General features: G+C 45.3%; 1 protein-coding gene across 2 annotated transcripts in view; it reads left to right on the top strand.

Moving 5' to 3' along the window:
- AUH (AU RNA binding methylglutaconyl-CoA hydratase) overlaps nucleotides 1–25,682 on the top strand; it is a 460,835-nt gene that overhangs the window by 142,529 nt on the left and 292,624 nt on the right. For both annotated transcript variants that reach the window (XM_088470044.1, XM_088470043.1), the window contains exon 2: nucleotides 23,700–23,767. Coding sequence is in view for 1 of the 2 variants with exons in the window: in XM_088470043.1 (XP_088326169.1) it covers nucleotides 23,700–23,767 (68 nt within the window). In the remaining variant the exon portion in view is untranslated. The remainder of the gene's footprint in view (nucleotides 1–23,699; nucleotides 23,768–25,682) is intronic.

The following is a 25,682-nucleotide window of genomic DNA, read 5'->3' on the forward strand; positions in this document are numbered from 1 at the left end:
TGGAAAGCTTAAGAAATGAATACCTTGTATGACTAATTTGCTGTTGTACTAAATGGTATGAGAAAACATGGAATGACTTCTAGCTTTTGAAATAAAGTTTTGATATGACAGAGCCTAAGGGGTATTTATATAAAAGTTTCTTCTTCAGGGTCCATAGGCTCCATAGGAAAACCTTGGGGTGTAGGTGATGGAACTGAATCCGGGCACCACGCAGTTAAAGCTTTCAGCTCCCAGGATGCACTGGGTCCACTATCCCTATACCCCACCCCCGAGCTAGAGGCACCTCAGTTTCGTTGATGCCCGGCCAGAGTCAGGTCACCATTATGACCTGACTCTGGCCGGGCATCAACTATTATTTTTATGATTTGATTTCTTTTAGATTTTCTTCATAGAGCGCGTAGCAGCAGAATGTCCAAGTGACGTCTGCGCTGCCGCTCCGTCACCCCTCTGGGCCGCGACGCCAGTACTGATCTGGGGATCTCGGCTGGCATGCCCGGGGCCAACGCTAGCCAGGGACTCCAGAGAGAACCCAGACTACAACCGGACTTTAGGGGACAGGTAAGGCGGGCCACCGCTTGCTTTGACCCGCGTGTTAAGGCAGTTGATACCTTCGGTGTCGGGACGGACCGAAGGTGGCTTAGTGTGGACGCAGGCACCAGCCATCGCGATCCACTAGACCACCGGGGACATTTTGTTGCTGGAAACCAGTGTCCCAGTGGTCAATAATCGGCCAAGGGAGACAGCTTCCCTGTTTAAGCGGCTCCTTCCCTCAGCTCTAAGGTCTGGCTTCTCTGAGCTGTTCTCCTCCGGCCACGTCCCCTCTGAGGTCTCCGGCGGCCATTTTCTTCATGGTGCAGTCGCAGCTCTCCCAGGACAGCGCGTGGTCCGGTCCCCCTACATACTTCTCCCCACGCTCAACGTATGTAGCACTATTTTCTACCAGACACTGAGTCTGTGTAGTTGAGTGTAGTGCCAGTTTGCAGTAATGCCTGCATTGTATGTGACTTGTGCTAGCGCTGCCTGTCTGTGTCTCTTTTTTTCTATCTGTCAGCATATGGCTACACCCTTTCTCTATTTCATGCCCTGATACAGGTGTTGTTAGGGTGGTTCATAAATAACTATATATATATATACAAAAATCTCAGCACTCACCATTGTTAAATCACTCACAATACTATATAAATGAATAATGGGTTTTTGGTTCATGGATTGATCAATGCATTTAAGCCTGCAGCCCACATCACGGGACCCTACTTTTCTGCAGGTCTACACTATCTGTCATACTTATGGAAACCTGGTAGCTGCTATCGTAGAGTTTAAACTGGAAAACTGTTACCTGGTTTAAAGCTCACCTGTGTGTATTCCAATGAGCACACAATTCTGTGAATTAGCAGCTCCACCATTTTGTGAGTGACAGCAATCTCCCTCTGTGAGAGTGCTGAATCTGCCGTTAACCACACGGTGTCATGGCATACCATATTTGTATTACGCAAGGAACACGTCCATTAAGGCGTCAGCCTTAATGATCATAATTTCATTGCTTTTTGAAGTCTGTGTGGCACAAATTCAGTAGGTTTTGTGAATTTTCAGATCATGTCTAAGCAACCTTAATGGGGCATGTGAAACCGTAAGGTTTTTTTGTCTATGGAATTTCAAAGCGTTTTTATAATTTATTAACCATCAGGGTTTTGACGAGCAAACTGGGCCACCTGCAGGGCAGTAGGACAACAAATAGGTACACTAACAGGGGTGGAGGAACAGACAACACACAGGAGGTGTTTTAAGGGTGCAGAGACTGCTGTGGGAGCAGGCTTCAGGTGTGCGGGGCAGTAGCAGTAGTGGGGGTGTAGAGCAGTGGCAGCAACAGGGCCATGCACACAAGCATCGGCGGGCGACAGAGGGACTCACTTTTGCTGGGCATGCAACTGAGAAAATCAAATCAATAAGACACAGATGCATGGACGTATCAGTGAGATCCAACCATGCATTGTTTTAAAAAATGAATGTATAATATAAAAAAAACGATGTGCCCCCACAGCAAAACCAGCATCGAGCTTTGGAGCCCCAGTTCTGGTTGTGCTAAACACAGGGGACAAACAACGTAGGGGTTCCCTGTATAAAGCACAACCAGCACCAGGCTAAGCAGAGCCAGTCCTGGTTACCAAAATACAGGGGACAAATGACGTAGGGGTCCTCTAAAAAAAAAAATTGAATTCTTCCTTAGAGAATTCCGGATGGAGGGGGCATGGTGTTTAAGGGGCTACACCTCAAAAGCTATTGGAGGTACGGAGTTGAAATATTGCATGGGCTGGTAGAATTGTCGCTCGGTGCTGCATGCCAAATTTCAGGGCAAAAACATAAAAATGAGGACTTGCGCGTAATCTAAATTTCCAACTGTCAGTTTTTTCTGACACTCATTTAGGACCACTTATCTGCTGTTATCTATGGTGGATTTTTGGGAAGGCAGGGGGCGAAATTAGACTTGAGGTTTGTTTTATTAGGTAACTATTGTTCAACGGTAGGTGCTTTTGGGGTTCAGGTAATTGAGAAAGTTACAGTTTTTAAACTATTTCCTCACAAATCACCATTATAGAGATGGGAAGTTTCAACTTGGTGCACAGCCTCAGTTGGAGTGTCTATCAGGTGTACTTACTGTGGCTTCACTTGGGTGCACCAAGATGGCAGGTCAGTGCGGGCGGTAGCTGCGGATGGGCTCGGGAGGAGGAAGCAGCCGTAAGTTATGGCAGGAACCCAGGGGGGCAGCAGGAGCTAGCTGTGGCCAGAACCCGGGGGCGTTAGTGGTGTAGGTGGAAGGACCCGGGGGAGGTAGCAGCAGACAGATGCAGGCTCGGATCTGAAAGATCCGTGATACCTGCATCTGTGTATAAATAAACACAGAAGCACGGATGGGATCAGTGAGACCCATCTATGCTTCTGTGATTAAAAAAACTAAAAACAAACAAAAAAAAATTACGTGGCCCTACCCCCCAAAAAACAACCAGCACAGGGATATGGAGACCCAGTACTGGTTGTGCTAAATACAGGGGACAAACGACGTAGGGGTCCCCCGTATTAAGCACAACCAGCACCAGGCTTTTCAGAACCAGTCCTGGTTGCCAATATACTTGGGACAAATGACGTAGGAGTCCCCCGTATTCAGCGCAACCAGCACTGGGCTCTGAGTCGGCTCTGGTTATGGAAATACAGGGGGAAAAAAATGTGTAGGGTATTTACCAGAACCAGCACCAGACTTCTATCGGTGGAGGGGGGGGAGCTGATGCCACAGTCAGGGGAGCCCTTTCACCGGGCTCCCCAGCCGAAGCATCACCCCTGACCGCTAGTCAGCCCAGGCCGGGGATCCCTGGGAAGCTGGGGACCCAATAAAGGGGTCCCCCTCTCCAGGCACCCCAGGCCCAGACTGATAGCCCGGTGCTATCCCTGGCACTCCTGGGCGGTGGGTACCGGGTTGATTATGTAAAGTAATGCATATGAAAATATAAATATTGTCTTTTGCAGTAGTACTACAGGTCCCAGCAGGCATCCCCGCAAACTGGTACTTGGAGACCACAAGTACCAGCAGGCGGGGCATTAAAGGGTCTGCTGGTACCTATAGTACCCCTGCAAAAGAAATATTAAAATAAAAAAACAAAGACACAGTTTTTTAAAATATTTTATTTTGCCGGACCTTCACCTGTGGGGCGGCAGCCTTTAAGCTCTTTTCCCTGGGCGCCGCCCATCCAGGGCTTCCACGGTGTCTTCTTTATTCAGCTGGTCTGCGCCAAATTTACAAACACCTTTAAATCGCAATATACAGACACTTCATATGAAATAAGAGACAGACTTACATGTAATAGCAAGAGAGTGATATACTTACTCGAATGCGGCTGTAAGAAACAGTACATAGGCCGCACCATAATACCATTAAAAACCCGTATCAGCGAGCATATACAGAATATAAAGAAAGGCCTGGATGATCACAACTTATCAAAGCATTTTAAGGCATTTCACAATTGCGACCATAAATCATTAACATTTATAGGGATACAGGAAATAAAACCCAATTGGAGAGGAGGTAATTTTATAAACAAACAGGAACTCAAGTGGATGTATGAATTGAGGACATATGCACCAAGGGGTTTAAATAAAGATAATGAAGTTATGTCAATCATATGCAAATAGTTCTGATAATACCACTTATCAATCTTTCTACGCCAACTTGAAGATTACTATGTGTGTGTATATATATGTGTATATATATATATATATATATATATATATATATATATATGCAGATTGGTCTATACAGTAATTTACCATGTGGTGAATAGAATTTAATTTATATGGAGTCATTTAGGATCTTTAGTGTATCTATTCAATGGTTGTCTCTTTTTGATGCATAAGGGACTACCTCATGGATAGATACTAGCTGTAATTTTATAAGGGTACTTAGAAGTAAGCACTCACATACATTGCCACCATTTCAGAGTGAATGATTGACAGCGGCTTGCACCAATCCAGAGTGTCAACACACTTCACCAATCATCACAGTTGGATTTGCATACGTGAAGACCGCCCCAAGACTATTTATTGAGACCTCATCATTGCAATCATTACCTCCTTGAAAAAGGCCTTAAAGGCTGAAACGTGTTGGAGATCATTACGGAACAAGCTCCTTTTTTACCTATATTTGCCACTACCAGAGACCCCAGATCAGCGTGCACATTGCAGGAAACCGGAACCACTGTCAAGTATCCACATTGCCTATCAAGACAACATTACTTGGAACCCTCTAGTCACGTGACCAACCCAGGAAGCAAGCATCACCGTCAACCGAACGAGAGCCGGCAGGACAGGAGCGGTGCCCTCTAGGGTAGAGAGCTAAGTCCCCCGTCCACAGTAGGAGACACGCGGCACATTACTCTAACGAGCGGTGGGGCCGTGCTGTCTCCTGCTGGGACCACAGCACACACCTCGGTACGGTCCGCCGGAGGCAGCCTGTTCAGTCAGGCGCCATCCGGCGCTGTGCCGATTGGGTGACGTACGTGCTGGAGTGAGGCTGCCTCTCCCCTACAGTACACACCGTACTCCATGACCTAAGAAGATCACCCCGGGCACCCATGTTCCAACTCTCCATTTCCACATAAATACAGTCTTAGCGGGACGCCGCTTGTGGATTTACCTTCCTCCTTTTTCTTCCCCCCTTCCTCATTTTTTGGACATCACTCATTTAACCATACACCGGTTACTATCAATTACAGTCCGGATCTCAAACACCCATCAGTTTGGTCTACATCTTGGACTGAGTGACATTGTTACCATCCTGCATGTGCATCTTTTCTGGCTTATTTTGGTGTAGCGCATGACTCAATCAATCACCATATTTTTTTATTATCTGCATTGGCATATTTTCATATTATCGTATAACATACAGTATACTACCTCTACCTCCATTCCTGTATGTGATTTAGTATAAGCTAACTAAGTGGGTTACCAGTTTATATACTTAATTACCAGACATTTACAGTTCTATATATTTGGACTTATAACACAGGAAGGATTAATTGAGAACAGCACTCCATTATTATATTAGCTTTCACGCAGGTTGAGTGCTACAACATCTTTGTCTGTCTATGTATACTTTGTAGGTAAGGGTACCTATAAGTTGTTAGCAGCTCACCTTCTTTAGGTAAGCTCAGTGCGCAGGTCTACTCTGCTATATTACTGTTATCATTTACCCTACTGTCCCGCAGCAAGAGCTTACATATGTGATTGATAGAGATTAGGAATCATAGGGAGGAGAGAGCCCGGGACGCTTTTGGGTCCATTTTCACAGCACATAACCCCCTCAATAGAGGCTTCGCATTTTGCAACACTTTTCTCCGACTTTAAAAATTAGTCAACAAAGAAACAAAACTTTGGTGGGACACACACACTTTGAAGTGGTACCAAGATAACAATTTAATACCCAGAGGTTTACGCATTAAGAAACAACCAACATATAATCAGGAGGATAAAAATTTCATGACTAAATGGGATGAAGTATTACAAGACTGTTCAAATAAACTTATCCAACTAATTATTGGAGAACAACAAGAACAATTAAAACAAATAGAGGAGGAAATGAAACACCTCAATTCCCAGTTAGAACCATACCATGACGAACAAGAGTTCATATCACTCTCGGAGATCACAGCAAAAAGAATACTTAGGGGTGAAAGCACATTGATAGAAATTAAGAGGAACAAAATCTTAAGGGTTTGGCATTAGGCCCACTAGGAATACAAGGAAACAGAAAACACCAACAACAAAACACCCCTACAAGGCTCAATCTCATAGCCCTATTTTCAAAAAACTTAGTTTGACCTACCAACAGTATATGTCTAGATTACATAAGACAGAACACAACACGAAGTTACCTAGACAGAAGGTTAGAGATGTGGCATCTGAGGATTCGGCCGAATCCGATTCCAACATCTCATTTTCTGTTTATGATATAGGAGAAGAGCATATTTATGAAGACATAGCCAGGTTGTCTTTAGAAACAGGGTGGATTAACAGCAGCATACTGAATGACAAACAGACTACACGAACGGAACTACTAGACACACCTATTCAAGCTATTACACTTAGTGACGTTTTAGAACCACTCGGACTAAGCACAACAATAAGCACATCTCCAAGTAAAGGGTTGCCACTCACAGAACCCCCACTGAACGAAGTTTCAACAACAGGATGTGCCACTCCCCTTTTTTTAGACCAGGACCCAATGACCATCACCCCAACAAATTCAATATTCCCACTGGGGAAAAGAAAGTTAGAAAAACAAGAAGGGGATGTAGAGGAGGTGAAACAAGCAAGAAAAACACGCAAAAAGACACAACTGAAGTAGGCAAAGGGATTTTTAATCTCAGTGACACTCATTTATCAATAGAACAAATGAGACTTTTAGACAAAGGATTCAAATTTGCCCCAGTTAATAAATTGGACAAATTTCAGGCCTACTTAGATCTACATAGCTTTAAGAGGAAATTGACACTTAAGAAATTATTTTCCTCCACAATACCAACAGAAATAATGAACTCAACACAACCTGAACCCTTTAAACACACTTCCCTTAATCCTCCCTCAAAGTTTTACCCCAGTCATATTGAAAATTTTACCAAGATGGTAGAAAGAGACATTGAGAAATTAGATGAATCACGACACAAACAGAAGATGAACAACCTCACCCTCAAGGAAATACTAGCAATACAAGAACTGCAAAATAACCATCAAATCATCATAAAACCTGCAGATAAGGGAGGAGGGATAGTACTACTGGCCAAACAAGATTACATAAAAGAAGCACAGAGGTTACTTAATGATGAGACAACATATTCTAAATTAAGGACAGATCCAACCATTAAATTACAAGACCTACTCAACAAATAATTGCAGAAGGGATTACAATTGGGGGTTCTAACAGACAAAGAATTCAATTATATACAGACACGTGACCCCATAATACCGGTATTCTATTACCTACCAAAGCTTCACAAAAATGTAGAATCACCCCCAGGAAGACCGATCATCTCTGGTATAGGAGGCCTAACCTCCAAACTGTCAGAATACCTAGATCTGCTACTACAACCATACGTACAGAACCAACAGGCATATCTAAGGGACAGTACATCCGCCTTAAATTATCTAAAAGATATCACATGGGACGATAACTTTTGGTTAGTGACAGCAGATATAACATCACTCTACTCAGTGATAGATCACAAGCAAGGCATTTCGAGTATTAACTACCACTTGGAAAAAGATCCTGACATGTTAGAGACACAACGCCATTTTACATTAGAATGTATACAATTTATATTAGAACATAACTATGTCTGGTTTGAGAACCAATTCTACTTAAAACACACTGGAACTGCTATGGGCACGAGATTCGCCCCAAGTTATGCCAATCTCTACATGAGTTGGTGGGAAGATCAACATATCTGGAATGATCCGGATCTTGGGGCGAATCTCGTGCTCTGGAAAAGATACATAGATGACATTTTGATCATCTGGAGAGGTGATGAGCCACAACTCAAAGACTTTATAGAACAATTGAATATCAATGACAACAATCTTATATTCACAGCCACTTCCAGCAGAACAAATATAAATGTTTTGGATCTTGAGATATATATTGAAAATAGTACCATACAAACTAGAACATTTAAGAAGAAAGTAGATGTTAATAGCTTTATCTTACACAATAGTTGGCATCACCCCAATTGGTTGAGAGCAGTACCCAAAAGTCAATACATCAGGCTGAGAAGGAACTGTTCAAATAAGAAAGAGTTCATCAAACAGGGAAAAGAACTGACAACCCAATTCATTGAGAAAAATTACGATAACTTTATACTAGGAGAAGCTTTCAAGGAAATAGAACATATAGAGAGAGACACACTCTTACAATATAAGGACAAGGGGAAAATTCAATCAGACAACAAGATCCTTTTCATAACGAGTTTCTCCAAACAATATAAAGATATACAGAGAATTGTAAAAAAATATTGGCCATTACTATTAGAGGATGAAATACTATCAGATCACCTACCTCCCCATCCGAACATCGTATACAGAAAAGCACCAGATCTAAGATCCAAATTGGTACTTAACCATATCGCCCCCACCATCAAACGACAAACCACTATAAGTAATGAAAAACCAAAGAACGGATTCTTTTACTGTGGCAACTGCCCAGGATGTGTGAACAGTCATAAACGAAGCACACAAAGACAGTACATAGGCCGCACCATAATACCATTAAAAACCCGTATCACCGAGCATATCCAGAATATACAGAAAGGCCTGGATGATCACAACTTATCAAAGCATTTTAAGGAATTTCACAATAGCGACCATAAATCATTAACATTTATAGGGATACAGGAAATAAAACCCAATTGGAGAGGAGGTCATTTTATAAACAAACAGGAACTCAAGTGGATGTATGAATTGAGGACATTTGCACCAAGGGGTTTAAATAAAGATAATGAAGTTATGTCAGTCATATGCAAATAGTTCATATATATATGCAGATTGGTCTATACAGTAATTTACCATATGGTGAATAGAATTTAATTTATATGGAGTCATTTAGGTTCTTTAGTGTATCTATTCAATGGTTGTCTCTTTTTGATGCATAGGGGACTACCTCATGGATAGATACTAGCTGTAATTTTATAAGGGTACTTAGAAGTAAGCACTCACATACATTGCCACCATTTCAGAGTGAATGATTGACAGCGGCTTGCACCAATCCAGAGTGTCTACACGCTTCACCAATCATCACAGTTGGATTTGCATACGTGAAGACCGCCCCAAGACTATTTATTGAGACCTCATCATTGCAATCATTACCTCCTTGAAAAAGGCTGAAACGTGTTGGAGATCATTACAGAACAAGCTCCTTTTAGCTCCTTTTTTTACCTATATTTGCCACTACCAGAGACCCCAGATCAGCGTGCACATTGCAGGAAGCCGGAACCACTGTCAAGTATCCACATTGCCTATCAAGACAACAGTACTTGGAACCCTCTAGTCACGTGACCAACCCAGGAAGCAAGCATCACCGTCAACCGAACGAGAGCCGGCAGGACAGGAGCGGTGCCCTCTAGGGTAGAGAGGTAAGTCCCCCGTCCACAGTAGGAGACGCGCGGCACATTACTCTAACGAGCAATGGGGCCGTGCTGTCTCCTGCTGGGACCACAGCGCACACCACGGTACGGTCCGCCGGAGGCAGCCTGTTCAGTCAGGTGCCATCCGGTGCTGTGCCGGTTGGGTGACGTACGTGCTGGAATGAGGCTGCCTCTCCCCTACAGTACACACCGTACTCCCTGACCTAAGAAGATCACCCCGGGCACCCATGTTCCAACTCTCTATTTCCACATAAATACAGTCTTAGCGGGACGCCGCTTGCGGATTTACCTTCCTCCTTTTTCTTCCCCCCCCTTCCTCATTTTTTGGACAGCACTCATTTAACCATACACCGGTTACTGTCTATTACAGTCCGGATCTCAAGCACCCATCAGTTTGGTCTACATCCTGAACTGAGTGACATTGTTACCATCCTGCATGTGCATCTTTTCTGGCTTACTTTGGTGTAGCGCATGACTCAAATCACCATATTTTTTTATTATCTGCATTGGCATATTTTCATATTATCGTATAACATACAGTATACCTCTACCTCCATTCTTATATGTGATTTAGTATAAGCTAACTAAGTGGGTTACCAGTTTATATACTTAATTACCAGGCACTTACAGTTCTATACATTTGGACTTATAACACAGGAAGGATTAATTGAGAACACCACTCCATTATTATATTAGCTTTCACGCAGGTTGAGCGCTACAACATCTTTGTCTGTCTATGTATACTTTGTAGGTAAGGGTACCTATAAGTTGTTAGCAGCTCACCTTCTTTAGGTAAGCTCAGTGCGCAGGTCTTCTCTGCTATATTGCCATTTTTGAAAAGAGCACGCTCGGTTCTCACCATTGAAGTCAATGGTGACAACAGCTCATTGGCTGAGAGGCAGAAGGCTCGCCTCTCTCAGCCAATGGGTGCTCCGCACCAGGATTTCTGAACTGAAATGCCGGGCGGAGCTATCATTCGGGTAGTAGTGTCCTTAGAGGACACTACTAATGTTCGTGGGTCCGGGTATTTTGCGTTTGTTTTTTTTGCCAAGACCGTGGATTGCCTGAAGAGGACAGATCCACGCATTGGAGGAGGTGAGTATGGATTTTTTTATTACAGGTACTCCATTGGATTGTCTACTGGAGAAGAGGACAGATTGGCAACAGGGATACGTAAGTGAGTATGTGAGATGTGAGACTTTTCAGCGGTGTGTGTGTTCTATGTTTTTTTAATATTGCTTTTGCTGTGGAATTACAAGTACCAGCAGGTCCGTATCAGCCTGGGCCTGGAGTGCCCTGGAGAGGGGGACCCCTTTATTGGGGGGGTCCCCAGCTCCCCAGGGATCCCTGGCTTGGGCTGACTAGCGGTCAGTGGTGATGCTGCGGCTGGGGGCCCGGTGAAAGGGCTCCCCTACCTGTGGCATCACCTCCCCTGATAGAAAGAGTCCAGTGCTGGTTCTGGTAAATACAGGGGGACACTATGCATTTTTTCCCCCTGTATTTCCAGAACCAGGGCCGGCCCAGTGCTGGTTGCGCTGAATAGGGGGACCCCTACTTCATTTGTCCCAAGTATTTTGGCAAGCAGGACTGGTTCTGAAAAGCCTGGTGCTGGTTGTGCTTAATACGGTGGACCCCTACGTCGTTTGTCCCCTGTATTTAGCACAACCAGTACTGGGTCTCCAAAGCCCGGTGCTGGTTGTTTTTTGGGGGGCAGGGCCGAGCCTGCATGCTGTGTGCTGCTACCTCCCCCGGGTCCTAACACCTGCCCAACCGCCGCCCGCACTGCCGCTGCTATGGCGCGCTGCCGTCCCGGGTTCCTGGCCGCAGCTAGTGCCCGCTACCCCCCCACACCTTTTCCCCGGGTCCCTCTGCAGCTAACTCCAACTTTCTTCCCCCGAGTCCACCACCGCTAAAGCCCGCAAACGACGGCCATCTTGGTGCACCCAAAAGAAGCCACAGTGAATACATCTGCTGGAGGCTCCTACTGCGGCTGCGCAACAAGTTGAAAAGTCCTATCTATTCAATGGCGCATTCTTGAGGTAATAGTTTAAAAACTGTAACTTTCTAATTTACCTGAACCCCCAAAGCACGTACCCTCGCACAATAGCTACCTAATAAACAAACCCCAAGTTAAATCTGCCCCCTACCCTGAGTTATGCCTTCCCAAAAACCCCCATAGACTACAGCAGAAAAGTGGGAGTGTCTATCAGGTGTACTTACTGTGGCTTAAAGAGAATGTCAGAAAAATGTGACAGCTGGAACTTTAGATTACTCCCAAGTCCTCAGTTTTTTATGTTTCTGCCCTGAAATTTGGCATGCAACACCGAGCGACAATTCTACCCGCCCGTGCCAAATTTCAGCACGGTACCTCCAATAGCTTTTGAGGTGTAGCCCCTTAAACGCCATGCCCCCCCCACCGGAATTCTCTATGGGAGAATTGCAGTTTTTTACATGCAGCCTTAATATAAGGGCACGACTGTGCCCTTATTATCTTGGAGCTGTGGCTGTACATTGTTGATATGTCTGATTGTCGCTACCGTTGATATGTGCTATTGGCTTGAAAAAGGTCTGGATATGACAGAAACGTCGCTATTTCAACTTTTGATAACATTGGAATAAATCATCTTTTTGATACATCTGACTGGTGAGTGCCTCCATTGGGATTAATATTGTTGCCTGCTATCTGGAAAATGGACTGGTGTGGCTGGAGTGCACCCCTATGCTGGAGACTAATGTTGATGTGAGTGCAGGACTTGGAGAAATTTTTATATATAATATATATACATATATATATATATATATATACATATATATATTATAAACAATATTTGTGAGGTTGGTCACATGCTGTTGTGTGCTGCACTGTGCCATATTTAGGCAGCCGGTCCCTGAAGCTTACCCAAGCATAAGACGGGACCAATATATTGCTTCCCTGCTAGTATTTGTACATACTCGTGGTTACATTGTACCCAGTGCCATATTGTGTGTTATCTTGCTCTGCAGGGATGTCTGACAAAGGTAATGAACACATTTCTGCACCTATTCTGCAATGCAGATTTCAGTGAGGAGATTTGGTTCTGGATGGGTTATTTGTGAGGTGTTATAATCCACCGGGTACCTCAAACCCCCCGACATCGGTACAGGAGCCCCCTTGGGCGGTCTTTTCACAGATACTGGCCTCCATTGCGGGCCATCTAGCGGTCTCTGCTGCTTTTCCTCCTATGGGGCTACCACAGCAGCCTGTCATTCCCTCACAGGGACTACCACTAATTATGTGGATGTTTTATCTACTTCAGTGCAGAATCTGGCAGTTTCCTCTATGGCCATTCAGACCATGTTGCAGAGTGAGAGACCTGTAAGGGCAACTAAGCGTCCTGTGGTGTCCTCTCAATCCACTCAACTATCTGAGTCCGAGATGTCATCTGATGACGGAGAAGTAGCTGACACCTCTAACCCAGACTTCCCTTTGCAAGAGGTGGAGACTAAGTCCGGGATTAATATTCCTGCCTTGGTGCGTGCAGTCAGATCTACACCCTCTGTTTAAACAGATAAAGATGACTTTGGCCGTGTTCCCTCTATCAGATCAGCTAGTGGATCACATGGCTGCTGCCTGGCAATCACCTGGTAAGAGGTTTCAACCTCAAAAACGTTTGGCCTCATGTTACCCATTTCCTGAGGCTCATTGTAAAAAGTGGGAATCGCCCCCTGCAGTGGATTCCCACATTACACGATTGATTAGAAGTGCAACGTTACCTATGTCTTCCATCTCTTCCTTGAAAGATACTGCAGATAGGAAAGTGGAAACTTGCCTGAAATCAGTATACTCTCTTTCAGGAGCTGTTGCCCGCCCGTCCATGACTATCTCCTGGGTATCTAAGGCTATAGAGTGTTGGGCCGATGCACTTGAGGACTCCTTCCCCTTGGAAGTTCTGGAGAATCAGGTGTCGCTGGTTGGCCACATCCGGGATGCGGCTACATATATCTGTGAGGCTGCTCTAGATACTAGTCAACTGACCTCCAGGGTCTCGGCCGTGGCTGTGTCGGCTCGCCGTTCCCTGTGGCTGCGCTCTTGGAGTGCGGATGCCGATTCTAAGAAAGGCCTGGAAGCCTTACCTGTAATGGGGAGATTTTGTTTGGTCCAGACCTGGACAAGATTGTTGACATGTTGGCAAAATCAAAATCTGCGTTTCAGCCTTCAGCATTTGCTCCTTCAAAATCTCAAACCTCCTTCTTTAGATCCTTTTGTCCCTAAAGTAATTTCAAAGGGCAGTCCTTTCCTAGACAGTCCACTACCAAGAAGGCCACTAAGCCTAAGAAACAGGTCTGCAGCACAAGACGTCCGGCCTCCAAACCAGAGGATATACACTCAGCTTTGCGGGGTGTGCCTCCCTTTGGGGGACCCCAACGTGGGAGGCCGACTTCTTCAGTTCACCCAGTGCTGGTGTCAAACCACCAAGGTGTTAGGAATCGGAGGTTTAGTCAAGGAGTGTAATGCTGTTAGTCTTGTGAGCAGATGACCTTGACTGACTGTGGCCTGTGGACCATATGCACGGTGCGGCCTTTGAGCCGTGCAGCAACCTTGAAGGCTGAAAACCTTGACTAGTTGCGGCCTGTGGGCCGTGAGCAAGATGCGGCCTTTGGGCCGTGTAGCAGCCTTAAGGGCTGGAAAACTTGGCTGGTTGCGGCCTTTGGGCCGTGAGCAAGATGTGGCCTTTGGGCCGTGTAGCAGCCTTGAGGGCTGATATGCCTTGGCTTTTTGCGGCCTGTGGCCGTGAGCAAGATGCAGCCTTGAGGGCTGGTATGCCTTTGCAGGTAGAAGTTGAAGATACCTAGTGTCGTCGAGTTGACACTAGTGATAATACAGTAGAGACGTACTTAAGATGCTGGTTTGCGACTTGTGCCGCCGGGTTGACACAAGCGATGGTACGCTGGGTTGTGTACTTTGGACAATGAGGTGCACTCTGTGCCGCCGGGGTGACACAAGCGGCTGGGAGCTGGAATGCGCACCGTGCCGCCTAGATGACACAATCGGCAGGTGGCAGATGTTATGCGGAGCGTGGTGCTTCGATGGTACAAATGGCAGGCAAGAAATAAGGCTGACAGGATAACCGGAACTGGACTAGAAACAACAGGAGACTGACCACACCCGGAAACACTTGAAAAGCTATTACCGGCATCAGAGCCGCGTTCACACCAGGAGAAAATATAAGCAGGAGCCAAACCAGATCAATCCTGGCATGATGAACAGGAGGTTGGAGGAGTTTCAGCGAACGCTCGCCCTGCATTCGCAGTGCGGTGGCTTGTGACACAAGTACGCTTGGGTAAGAGACGTGGTCTCTCAGGCCCTTCTTCAGACAAGAACAAGGCCTTACAGATCCAGAAAGTCATGCAGTCCTTGCTGAAAGCAGGGGTAATTGTGCCAGTTCCACCATGCCAGCGTGGGACTGGTTACTATTCTACTCTCTTTCTGGTGCAGAAGCCGAATGTATCTCATCGGCCTATCCTCAACCTCAAATCCCTAAACAAATTCCTCAGGGTGCCCAGGTTCAAGATGGAAACCTTACGCTTCAATATACTGGCTATGGAACCTGGGGATTTTATGGTGTCTCTGAATATTCAGGACGCATACCTTCATGTCCCTATAATGCCTTCTCATCAGCGTCATCTCCGGTTTGCTATACTGCAGCAACACTTCCAGTTCAGGGCGCTACCCTTTGGCCTATCCACAGGTCCGAGGGTGTTTACCAAAGTTATGGCCATTATGGTGGCCCATCTGCGGAAGCAGGGTATCCGGCTACTATCATACCTGGACGACCTCCTTCTGTTGGCAGGTTCTCCAGAAGTGCTTCGCCACAACCTGCAACTGACAATTGCCTTTCTACAGGCACACGGGTGGTTAATCAATTGGAAGAAGTCCTCCCTGAATCCCTCGCAGAGGATGATTCATTTGGGGGCTCTCCTGGATTCTCAACAGCAGAGAATTTTTCTGACTTCAGACAAGATCATCACATTACAACTACGTATACGCAGATGCCTCCACAGTCGCCATGTGTCAATACACTCGGCATTGCAGGTTCTGGGATCTATGGTGTCCACCTTCGACATGGTGGAATATGCTCAATTTCATTCCTGACCTCTGATGGGGCTGATCCTCTCCAGATGGAACGTATTGCCCCACCTGTCAAAACTTAGACAATAGTGCTCTCCCCGGAGGTGCGTCTGTCTCTGTCTTGGTGGCTACTGACGTCTCATCTAACCAAGGGTCGCTCCTTTTGGATCCCGAACTGGGTACTCCTAACAACAGATGCCAGTCTCCGGGGTGCAGTGACCGGTCCGCACTCTTTTCAGGGTCGTTGGACAGCAGTCGAAGCAACCCTTCCAATCAACATATTGGAACTTCGGGCTGTGTACAGGGCCCTCCAGTTGGCCAAACACATAATTCATGGAAAACCTGTGCAGGTTCAGTCCAACAACACCACCATGGTGGCTTACATCAACCATCAGGGAGGCACTCGAAGTCAGGCAGCAATGACAGAAGTGTCACGCATTCTGGCATGGGCAGAGTGTCACCTCCCGGCCATTTTGGCAGTGTTCATTCCGGGAATTCTCAATTGGGAAGCGGACTTCCTCAGCCGTCATGACGTGCATCCAGGGGAATGGTCTCTTCACCAAGAGGTGTTTCAACTCCTAGTGGACAAATGGGGCCTCACAGATGTGGACCTCATGGCTTCCCGACACAATCACAAGTTACCAGTGTATGGGTCCAGAACAAGTGATGCCGAGGCAACCTTGGTGGACTCTCTGTCAGTGAAGTGGACCTTCCAGTTCGCGTACCTGTTTCCTCCAGTCTCCCTTCTTCCTCGAGTTCTACGGAAGTTCAAACAAGACGGAGGCACTGTCCTGCTGGTGGCTCCAGCTTGGCCCAGACGTCATTGGTATTTAGATCTTCGGAGTCTCTCCATCGACACTCCGTTCCTGCTGCCTCAATGTCCGGACCTGTTGTCTCAGGGTCCTTGTCTTTGATGGCGTGGCTCTTGAGACATCCCTCCTAATGTCCAAAAGATTCTCTAGCTCTGTCATCAGCACAATGCTTAGAGCCAGCTTCTGCTAGGATCTACCACAGAGTCCTTCCTAAAGTGGTTTCTAGTTTCCACATTAATGCGGAAATTATAGTGCCGGCCTTTCAATCACCAGACCTCTCGGCAGGTGAGGCCTTTGTGGATGTGGGCCCTGATTCAGAGCCGGACGCTCTTTGTGAGCGCTCGCTCTGAATCTGGGCGGCCTGTTTTTTGTTTTGTTTTTCAATCTGGCCTCCTGGCCGCACGCTAAGCTGTGGGTGACCATCCACAGCTTTTGCGAGCGACCATCGGGCTTGCGACAAGACCCTTGTGGTAGGGTCTCGTTCCCGCAAACCCCAGTGAGCTTCCTGCTCTAATAGAGCAGGAAGCTCAACTGCTGACTTCACGAGTGATGTCAGTAGGGCCGCCCTCAAACGGCAGGCCTCCGTTTGGCCAGCCACCCCCCCTCCCCGCCTACAAAACGGGGCGAGCTGTCGATCAACATCGGCAGCCGCCCCGTTTTGTTGCGAGCAGGTCTGAATCAGGCCCGTGGTTCGCGCCCTCAAAATTTATGTGGACCGTACAAGTTCCTTCCGGAAATCGGACTCCTTATTTGTGCTCTATGGCTTCCACAAGAAGGGATGGCCAGCCAATAGTCATACAAAGCCATCTAGCCAATGTTTGTTTATCTCAGAGGCTTACACGCAGGCTTGCCTGCCTGTTCCGGCTTCTGTTAATTATTATTATTATTATTATTATTATTATTATTTATTTATATGGTGCCACAAATGTTCCGCAGTGCCTTACAAAGTACATAAACAAGTTGTAGACAAGCGACTTACAGAACAATACAATACAGGACCAGGACATGGATAATATATATTGCTACATTAGCGACCGTATCACCCAGATAAGCAACAGAGCATAAGCAATCAAGTATTAGGTGCCCTAGTGGTGAGTGCTCATTCTACTCGGTCTGTGGGTCCCTCTTGGGCAGCTCGCCGTGGCGCCAGGGTTGTTCCGCTTTGTAAGGTGGCCACATGGTCTTCTGTCCAGACCTTTCTAAAGTGCTATGCTTTTGATACCATCGCCTCTCAGGATGCTTCCTTTGGGTGCCGTGTTCTCCTCTCAGCGCAGGAGCGTCCCCACCCTTAAAAGGACTGCTTTGGGACATCCCCAAGGTCACCCTGTGGAGCCTACGGACCCTGAAGAAGAAAATCAGTTATGGTAAGAACTTACCTTTGTTAACTCTTTCTTCGACGTCCATAGGGTCCACAGTTCACCCGCCCTGACGCACCTGGCTTCATATGGGCTATGTTGCTGGTCACCGGTTTTCCATCTCCTTCTGTGTGAGAAGGGGATTCTTGAGTGTACCAGTCTTCCTACTCTCTTATCCTCCTCCGGCTTTTGGCTTATTACGAACCATGGTGCCTCTGGCTCGGGGGCTGGGTATAGGGGGAGTGGACCCAGTGCATCCTGGGAGCTGAAAGCTTTAACTGCTTGGTGCCGGATTCAGTTCCATCACCTACACCCCAAGGTCTCCCTGTGGACACTAAAAGCTAAGTTCTTACCATAACTCTCATTATTTCTGTTCTGAAATACATTTTGTATGGTTACTTATTGCAGTAATACATAATGTGAAAACACTGCAACCTATCAAATTGTCACCTGCTGGAAGGGTCATATCAATTATTTGCCTGCTGGTAAAGGTCCTGTACAAACCTATTGTGTCCGGTGTTGTGCCTTCTCTGTGTCACTGATACAGAAGGCTGGGCTCCTGTGTTTTCGTATTGTGCATGCGCAAGCCCAGTCAGCTCTGTAAGTTTTCTCCCATAGTGAGCATGTGCATAACCTCTCCATGGGAGTCTGTACACTGACTTGCCTGTAAATTAACATAACGCCTTCCTGATAAGGGATTAGGTTTTAAACACAAGAGGCGAAAGTTAACTGTTTCACCACTTAATAATTTGGCACAGTTTGCCATCACCGTAGTGATGGTGGTAAGATGAAAAAAAATGTAAAAGATATGATGTACTAGATAGAGCCTTGCTCTTTCAACTAATGTGGCAATGGGAGCAAACTTCCTCAATATTCTCCATTCATTAATGGCTAATGTATCAATGCAGCTTCATTTTCTCTTCAATTTTGAGCATTGTTTGTATAAAACTCAGAACCTTCCTCCTTGCTTTCTATTATATACAGAATGTGGTAAGTCTGCAGTATGGAATACATCGCTAGCATTATTCCCAATACTGTATAAGTTTTCTTGCTTTTGGGAGGAGAATTCAGTTGTTTTTGCGCTGTCTGCAATTCCTGTCTAAAGTGACGAGAGCAATTCAAATGTTTGTGTCGATGGGCGTGAGTGCTGTGAAAGTCCATTATTTCTGCCTGCACCCTCCTGAGGTGGCGAGCAGAAATCTGAAAAGTCAGGCTTTGGAGCACCAAACGCAGCACGCCTATTATATTGCATGGGTGCAGCTGCTTTATGTGTCTAAACCTGGTGTGCATTTGTGTCATACTTAACCCACTCTCCCAGAAGTTGCGGGAGGCTCACAAATTATCGGGTAGCCCCCCGTACTCCCGGAAGATTGTCCAGATCTCCTGTATCCCACCCACTTGCTAGTGAAGTGGGCAGGATGGGGAGCTAACTGCCGAGAATCGCGGCTCCGTATGATGCAAAAACACACCATTTAGCCACGTTCCCTCCTCGCGGTCTCGTGATTTGTGGCAGTTTGACGTGACTGTGGTAGAACTAATGACAGTGTGGCCCCACACCCCGAAGTGGCCAGCTACTTCTCCTCTACAGGCTTCTCCCGGAGAGGAGATTTAAATGGTTGGCAAGTATGATTTCAGTGTGTCATGCGCGATAAGTAATGGGCGCCCATTAACTAGTGCCCGTCGGCACTAACAATTGAATATTGCCCCTTCACTTTAGGGATTGGGCATAAGAAAACAATTGAATTCCGTCCATAGGGTCAATTTGGAGTGAAAAGCCGTTCTCGGTGAAACTTTTTCTCCGATGACGTCATTTTCGACTATTTCATTTATCCCCATATTAAATTTTAGCGTCTTTTCGCCGGTGCGAAAACGCAATGCACTGTAATAGGCGAAAAAGTTTGAATACCCGGCGGAAAAAATTGCAGAGGTGCGGAAACCACTCTGTACCCTTTGTATACCCCCTCTTGTGTCAAACTGTGTCAAAAAACGCATACAAAAAACACACAGGACACCCCAAAAAAGCACTTTGAAAAAGTGGGCGAGTAAAATCAAAGTGTGGGGTACAAATGCAAAAACTAGCGAAATAGCCTTTGGGGGGGTCTTCAAGTATGGGGGAGGTGTATTTTTGATTGCAGGTGCTTGCTGAAGGTGCGTTTTTGGTGCTTTTTAATGCTTGACTTTAGTGATTTTTAAATATGCTTGCACCTATTTTCAAGTACCCCAAATTTGATGGGACTACTTATTTTGACTCAAAAAAGTTGCTAAATGCTATTCTTCACCACTCTCCTAAAGACGCTAAATAACACCTATTGAGACCATTCAAAGACCCCAAATACCTTTTACAGGGCTATTCGGGGGTACCCATAGTGAACCCCCATGTCAGAGCATCTTTGGGGGGGGTGTCAGGCTGATTTCCCCAAAAACAACAGGACTTTTCGTCGATTTTGCCGGGTCCCGTTTTCGCCAATTTGGAATTGAATACGCTGATATGCGGGGAGGCGCGTGATAAGTTTTTGACAGCTAAACCTCCGATGACGGCGAAAAGTCTGGCAACTGACTTTTCGCTCCAAATTGAATATGCCCCTTACACTCCATGGACAGGTCATTGTGCAGACCCCTTCCTTTACATGACAAACTAAATTCTATATTTTGGAAAACTTTAACATTTCAGTGACTCCTTCCATATCATCTCTGCTACTCACTTATTGCAAATTCCCACTCCCTCTATGCTCACTGAACCAATCACCCATCCATTTATGTCCCTATACATTCCAACATATCTAAAATGGAACACCTGGGCGATTAATATACAGTATACCTCTTTGATTATAGACTGAATGTTTTTCTCTCTTGAATGATTATGTACCTCCACAAATACACTGAAACATGTTGTTATGACTAACTCCATTTTTCTGTATTGTAAGCTCACTATCTATTCTTGCTAACGTTCATATCACCTCCCCTTCTTTCCTTTGGAATCCTTCTAGTTATTTGTTTGATAAACAACAATACAAGAATAGTTTCTTTTAAAAAAGGGCAGGAGTTGTATTTGCACATTGATAGGTAACCTGATACACTTTGGGGGTACATTAGCCCACTAACCTTTAAAAGGGCCGCATATTGGCACATTTGTATTACGTTAAGTGAATACATTTAATCAATTAAAGAGACGCCTATCTGTCAGTGATCGCAAAATAGGCGCTATAGCACGTTTTTACGCGCTACAGCAAGTTGGGGGACCCGGTTTTTAAATCTCAGCGGGTCTCGCAGGACGTGTGCTGTCTGTGTGCAGCGCTGCAGCAGCCAATTACCGGCGGCGGCGTCTTCTCCACCAATCACCGCCGGTGTATTATCCTCAACCCATAGCTGACGGCAGCGTCTTCTCAACCAATCGCTGCCGGCAGCTTCTGATTTAATTTCCGCCTGACACCACCCCCCTTCCACAATGCCCGCGGCACAAGCACATTCTCCAGATGGACTCTGCATCCACCGATAAAACAGGGACAGCGGTCAGGAGTACTCGGGTCCGGAGCTGCTGGGGGGGGGCTCACAGCATTTACAGGGGAAGTGCTGCCGGGACACCGAGCTCTGACAGCCGGTGACATAGAGGAGACCCTGAGCTCAATCACTTACAGCCTATGATCATCACTGTGTAGAGTCCGACTGTGTGACAATCTGCATCCCCCCTAACCCTCCCTGACTGTGTAACTGTGGCCACCCCTCGCAACACTGATTTTGTAACTGTGCACACTCCCTCCCCCCACCCCTAACCCTCACTGTGTAACTGGGTGCAGCCCCCTAACCCTGACTCTGTAATTGTGCGCAGCCCCCCCTAATCCTGACTGTTACCACGTGCATCCCCCTAACCCTCCCTGACTGTGTAACTGTGGCCCCCCCCTTAACACTGACTTTGTAACTGTGCGCACTCCCCCCCCCCCCCCTACCCTAACTGTGTAACTGGGTGCAGCTCCCTTAAACCCTGACTGTAACTGGGTGCAGCCCCCCTAATCTTGACTGTGTAAGGCAAGGTACACACTTGACAGTGATTCCTCCCCCCCCCCCGCGGCTGTCCGCGCCCAACACCCGGCTTACCTCTGATCGGGAAGCTGGGTGTCGGGCTCCCGGCGTAGGTAAAATGACAGGCTACAACAACCAAATTTAACAACAAAGCAGGAAGGAGATTGGGTCTGCAAATGAAGTCTGGAAGGGCAACATATGGCCCCAGGGCCAACTGTAGCCCATGACTGTGTTAGGGAATGACATCAAGTTATGCTACTGAAGACAAACCAGGCCTATGATGAATAATTCTAGGTTCCATTCTGGCATCCATGGGACAATGTCCCAAGGTAATAGTGAGAAGTCATATTATCATGAAGTACTTTTGTTGAACTACAAGTCACAGCAAGCCCTGGCAGCCATTGACGACGGGTATGCTGGCACTTGTAGAATTACAATTTCCAGCATACCTGAGGCTTCTGCATGATGTCGGAGCTTGTAGAACTACAAGAGTCAGTATGTTTTGGCAGCCAGGGCCTGCTAAAACATGTTTTTTTGGAAAAGTATCTAGTTATGTTTCTAAAAAACAAAGTATTGATGTAACCATAATTTTACACCTATGTTCGTACCACATATTTGCTGTGTGATTTAAATCAGGCCCTTTGTTTTCTATATTATTCAAGAATAAAATATATATAAAATCAAGAATGCAAGCTTCTATAAATGAATATAAACACATTGTGCATTCCTGGCAGACATATAGAGGTATACTTGGTAAATGTATGGACATAAGGGCTATAGGACCAAAAGCTCTTGGAATCCCATTCTACATGCCCATTATTGTATGCACCAATCTTCTCATTCTGTCATGTCTATATAGTTGCAATAGCTATAGCAAATGATTGTCTCTGTTTAGAAGTACAGAGTTAATGAGTTAAGCCTAAGAACCTTGAGTCAGACTTGTTTTTGAATTGTGACTTCTTGTCATTCTGAAACATTTGTGCAGATGCGTGTTTTTTCATGGACCCCCGCAGAGCGGTGAGTCACTGTGAGTACTTGTAGTAATCCCTGTCTCAATGTTCTGTTCTGCCAAGCTGTACTCTGGCGTAGGTAATGTCAATGGTATTAATGTTTGTTGTGGTTATTGCTGTAGCTTGAGAAAGAATTTGATAATAAAAACTGCAAGTGTTACCAAAGCAACCTGATTATTTTTAAAGAACATTTCTATTTATAACAAATATTCAAATACTCAGATATGTATTTATTAGCCTTTGCTTTGTCCAAATTCATTCTGTCTTTACTCTGATGTACAAATGAGCTGTACAGTCTGCACAGAACACAGCAGTCCAGCACAGTGTGTGAATTCTTTTAAGTCATACATTTATAGATTGAACCCATTCGGTATAGTTCATGAAGTCTTTTTCTACTATGCTGTTTCATAGACTCGTTACAAAGCACTAAACATAAGAATAAAGGTTAACCTTGCTGTCTACAAAAAGTTTTTCTATAAAGCTCTATTTTGGGTAGATTATGAGTGTACAGATGAAATAATTCGCCACGTTTGGGCTAGTTCACATAAGAGATCAGGCATAAAGCTTGCTTTCATTTTTAGTTATTTTAAATACAATGATCTAATGCAGTTTCTGATGAATCCGTTATATATATAATTGTCTGTGTGATTTGTAGCAGTTTTCTTATTAAATTTTTAGAATTGGCACACTATAAATATATATATTTTTTACTTCACCAGGAATTGTTGTGATTGGGATAAATCGACCACATGCAAAAAATGCCATTAGTAAAGGTCTGGTTAAATCGGTAAGTTGACTGTTTTGTATTAAAAAATACATGTGTAGTTTCTGTACTTTGTCTTATTGTTAATGACCATGCTTATGTCTTAATTGATTAGTGCAGAATACATTGTAATACCGCCCAATATGTGGGGTATTATGACAGCCGCATAGCATTGCACATTACTGCCCATGCACAAACAGAGAGGTCAGTTGGAAGCCTGAGGGATAGTTGATAAAAGAGTAGAGGTAGTTGGTCTGAGGGAAGTGTGAGGAGAAGAAATTTGGCAGCAGGTGTTGGTGATAGTCCAGAGGGTGGGGAGTGGAAGCAGGAGGAGTAGTAAAGTGGGAGTCAGAGTCAGCAGATAGAAGCGACACTGTGAGGGGCACGTGAGTCCGATTGAGGGGAGGAAACGGGAGAAACATATCAAGCAGCAGCCAACAGAATGGGATTCCTCCAGAGAGAAAGAGAGAGCGAGCTACCATGATAACTGTCTGAACCAGGGTTGTGGGTAGCAGAGAGTTTGAAAAATATATTATATGAGTATTTGTAAACCCAGTATTTTCTCTGAAGGATTTCAGCTGTAAGAACTGTTTTGCCAGCAGTCTATTTCCAATAAAAAAAATGAAGTATTGAGAGGAGGGAATATAATACCAAGTGCAGGATTATATGTGCAGCAAAACTGTCCAGTAAAATCCTTTTGCTAAGAGGAGCAAGCCACTCTTAAGGGCAGCACAGTTACACCCCTTTCACACAGCCAGCAATAACCCGTGCAGTGTGAAAGGGCCAGGAGATGCAGTGTGAATGGGTAACCCGGGTCGATGCTACCTGGGTCCTGTTCACAGCATAGGAAGAGCCGCCGCTTGGCACTAGCTCAGCACAGGGTGGCTTATATCATCGACCTGGCAATAAGCCAGGTTGGGCTGCCAGTCTGAAAGGGGTCTCAGCTGGGTCGCACCCAGCAATGACCTGTGTACAAAATCCCGGGTACGAATCGGAATTCCGATGTGAAACGGGTATTTGTGAGGCCAGAGACAGGCTCTGACACACTGAGAGCAACTGTAAAGCACACTATATGCTTCATTGAACCATCTATCGTTCCGATGCGGATCGAAATGATAGATCATGCGGATCACATGCGATATTGTCTGATTGGCAGTGCTGCTTTGCCAACCAGACGATATCACATGCGGCGCAGCTGCAGGTAATGAAGGACAGAACGAGGGGTTCTGTCCTTTATTTCATCGCTCAATGTGTACCCGCGGTACGATAAGTTGCCACATCAGGCCGACATATCGTCCGTGTTTACATCGGCAAGTGTGTACCCAGCATAACTGTCACTTTATTACTGCTGTCTACACCATCTTGGCAAGCATTGCTGTATGGAGCCATGACTGCAGCACCAGTAATGCCTTACTTGGAGTTTCTGGAACAAAGTGACATAATTTATGAAACATTTTCATAAGATTATAGCAGCAACACCTTACAACAGTATGCATTTACCAATCAAAGAACAGTAATAAGTATCATGCTCAGAGAACATAAAAAATAATAAATTATAATACAGATGCGCTAAAAATAGCCAACAGTGGGCTTACTTTGCGGAGAAAGGGACTAGTTTGGAGCACCCATTATAGTTAACAACATTTAAAAGCCTCAATTACCATACTTACCTGTGGAGCATTATTATGAAAACTGTCAGGAGCCTGAATGCAGTGCAGTCACTTTATTTGACAGAGTCTATATTATGTTAGGTGACTTAGGCCTCCTCCACCAGCTATTAAATGGCTGCAATGTACTAAGATAAGTGCACCACCCCAAAATTGGTAACATAACTTATTAGTAATTAGTATAATGAGATATATATATATATATATATATATATATATATATATATATATATATATAATATATTTTTATTTATTATGCAGTTAAAGCTTTG

This window comes from Taudactylus pleione, unplaced genomic scaffold (genome assembly GCF_031769625.1).
Source record: "Taudactylus pleione unplaced genomic scaffold, aTauple2 ptg000095l, whole genome shotgun sequence".
NCBI classification, from domain to species: domain Eukaryota; kingdom Metazoa; phylum Chordata; class Amphibia; order Anura; family Myobatrachidae; genus Taudactylus; species Taudactylus pleione.